This window comes from Otolemur garnettii, unplaced genomic scaffold (genome assembly GCF_000181295.1).
Source record: "Otolemur garnettii isolate 467f Iridium unplaced genomic scaffold, OtoGar3 scaffold00121, whole genome shotgun sequence".
Taxonomy (NCBI): Eukaryota; Metazoa; Chordata; class Mammalia; order Primates; family Galagidae; genus Otolemur; species Otolemur garnettii.
In genome coordinates this window covers 6479331-6480750 of record NW_003852516.1, presented here as the reverse complement: position 1 = coordinate 6480750, position 1420 = coordinate 6479331, and the positions used below count along the sequence as shown (strand labels likewise).

Here is a 1420-nt window from a genome sequence, read left to right as displayed (position 1 = left end):
TGCATTTTTGGTCACTGTTGACCCAAGGTAGCACCTTTGTTTATCTTATTCTACACTCTGGCATCTAATGGCAATCCCCTCCCCTGTGTTTCAGATGCCAGTCAGGAATTCTGCAGAAATTCAGTAGAGAATTTTTTTTTCTTAGCATTAGCAAAACATTTCAATAGAGAACTGAAAGATCTGATAAGTTACAGCAGGTGTTTTTGTTTTATCTTAAGAACAGGCTAATGCCTCATTTCCTTCTCTAGTCCAATATAGAAATCATCTATGGCTATGCATCATTCACAAGCGATCCCCAGCCCACGGTAGAGGTCAATGGGAAAAAATATACCGCTCCGCACATCCTGATTGCCACTGGTGGTGTGCCCGCCATTCCTCAGGACAGCCAGATCCCTGGTGAGTCTTCAAGGCAAATACTTGTTAACATCAGTGGGGAGGAGTGTACTATGGCTTTCAACCCGCCAAGCCAAACCGGGGCATCTGTATTCTCTTTCTCTCTTGGAAAAGCCCACTAGGGAAGGTCTCTGCAGAGCCTAACTAACTCTAAGTAGTTGCTCACCATGGGGCAAAGAAAGATTTCATCAGGTTCCAGTCTTGGACATACCACAGATGATAGAGAAAAATCAGGGGGAGCCTCATTCTTGCCTTCTCAGCATGGACTAGATTGTTTCCAGCTTCATTTTGTCCAATGGGTTATTTCTAAAACACATGATACATTCACCGCTTTGTTTATAGGAGAGAAAAATTGTAAAGATGTTGCTTAACTAGCTAAGTAAAGTTTACATGCATACTTTTCTCAAATGTAGAATTACACTGTAGAGGAAAACAGTAAGGAATTTCAGAGACGGTCCTATCCACCTATGCATTTTATATACATGGGAGCTGAGCCTCAGGAATGAATCATGAATATACCTGCTTATTCTCTCAGAAGAAACATCGTAAAGAAAAAAACATTATCCATGTATTTCTCTGTAACTAGATAATAAGGACTTTGTGAATGGTGAACATAGTTTATGTGTCTTTGTATGTCTCCAAAGACTGATTTCATAAGACCCATGGCCAGGTGGTGCCTGTGGCTCGGTGAGTAGGGCACCAGTCCCATATGCTGAGGGTGGCGGGTTTGAAGCCACTCCGGCCGAACTGCAACAAAAAATAACCAGATGTTGTGGTGAACACCTGTAGTCCCAGCTACTCGGGAGGCTGAGGCAAGAGAATCGCTTGAGCCCAAGAGTTGGAGGTTGCTGTGAGCTGTGATGCCACCGTACTCTACCCAGGGTGACAGCTTAAGGCTCTGTCTCAAAAAACAAACGCTTCATGGAAAGATTCAAACCCAGTTCAGAATTTAATGTTCAGTTGAGTTTCTCTTTTGACTTTCGTTCATAGACACATATGTGACTTTCAATTCGACCCTCCAGCAAGT

General features: G+C 43.0%; 1 protein-coding gene across 1 annotated transcript in view; it reads left to right on the top strand.

The window, feature by feature from the left end:
• GSR (glutathione-disulfide reductase) overlaps positions 1-1420 on the top strand; it is a 49193-nt gene that overhangs the window by 21653 nt on the left and 26120 nt on the right. The window contains exon 5 of the mRNA XM_023517796.1: positions 249-396. Within this exon, the coding sequence (XP_023373564.1) occupies positions 249-396 (148 nt within the window). The remainder of the gene's footprint in view (positions 1-248; positions 397-1420) is intronic.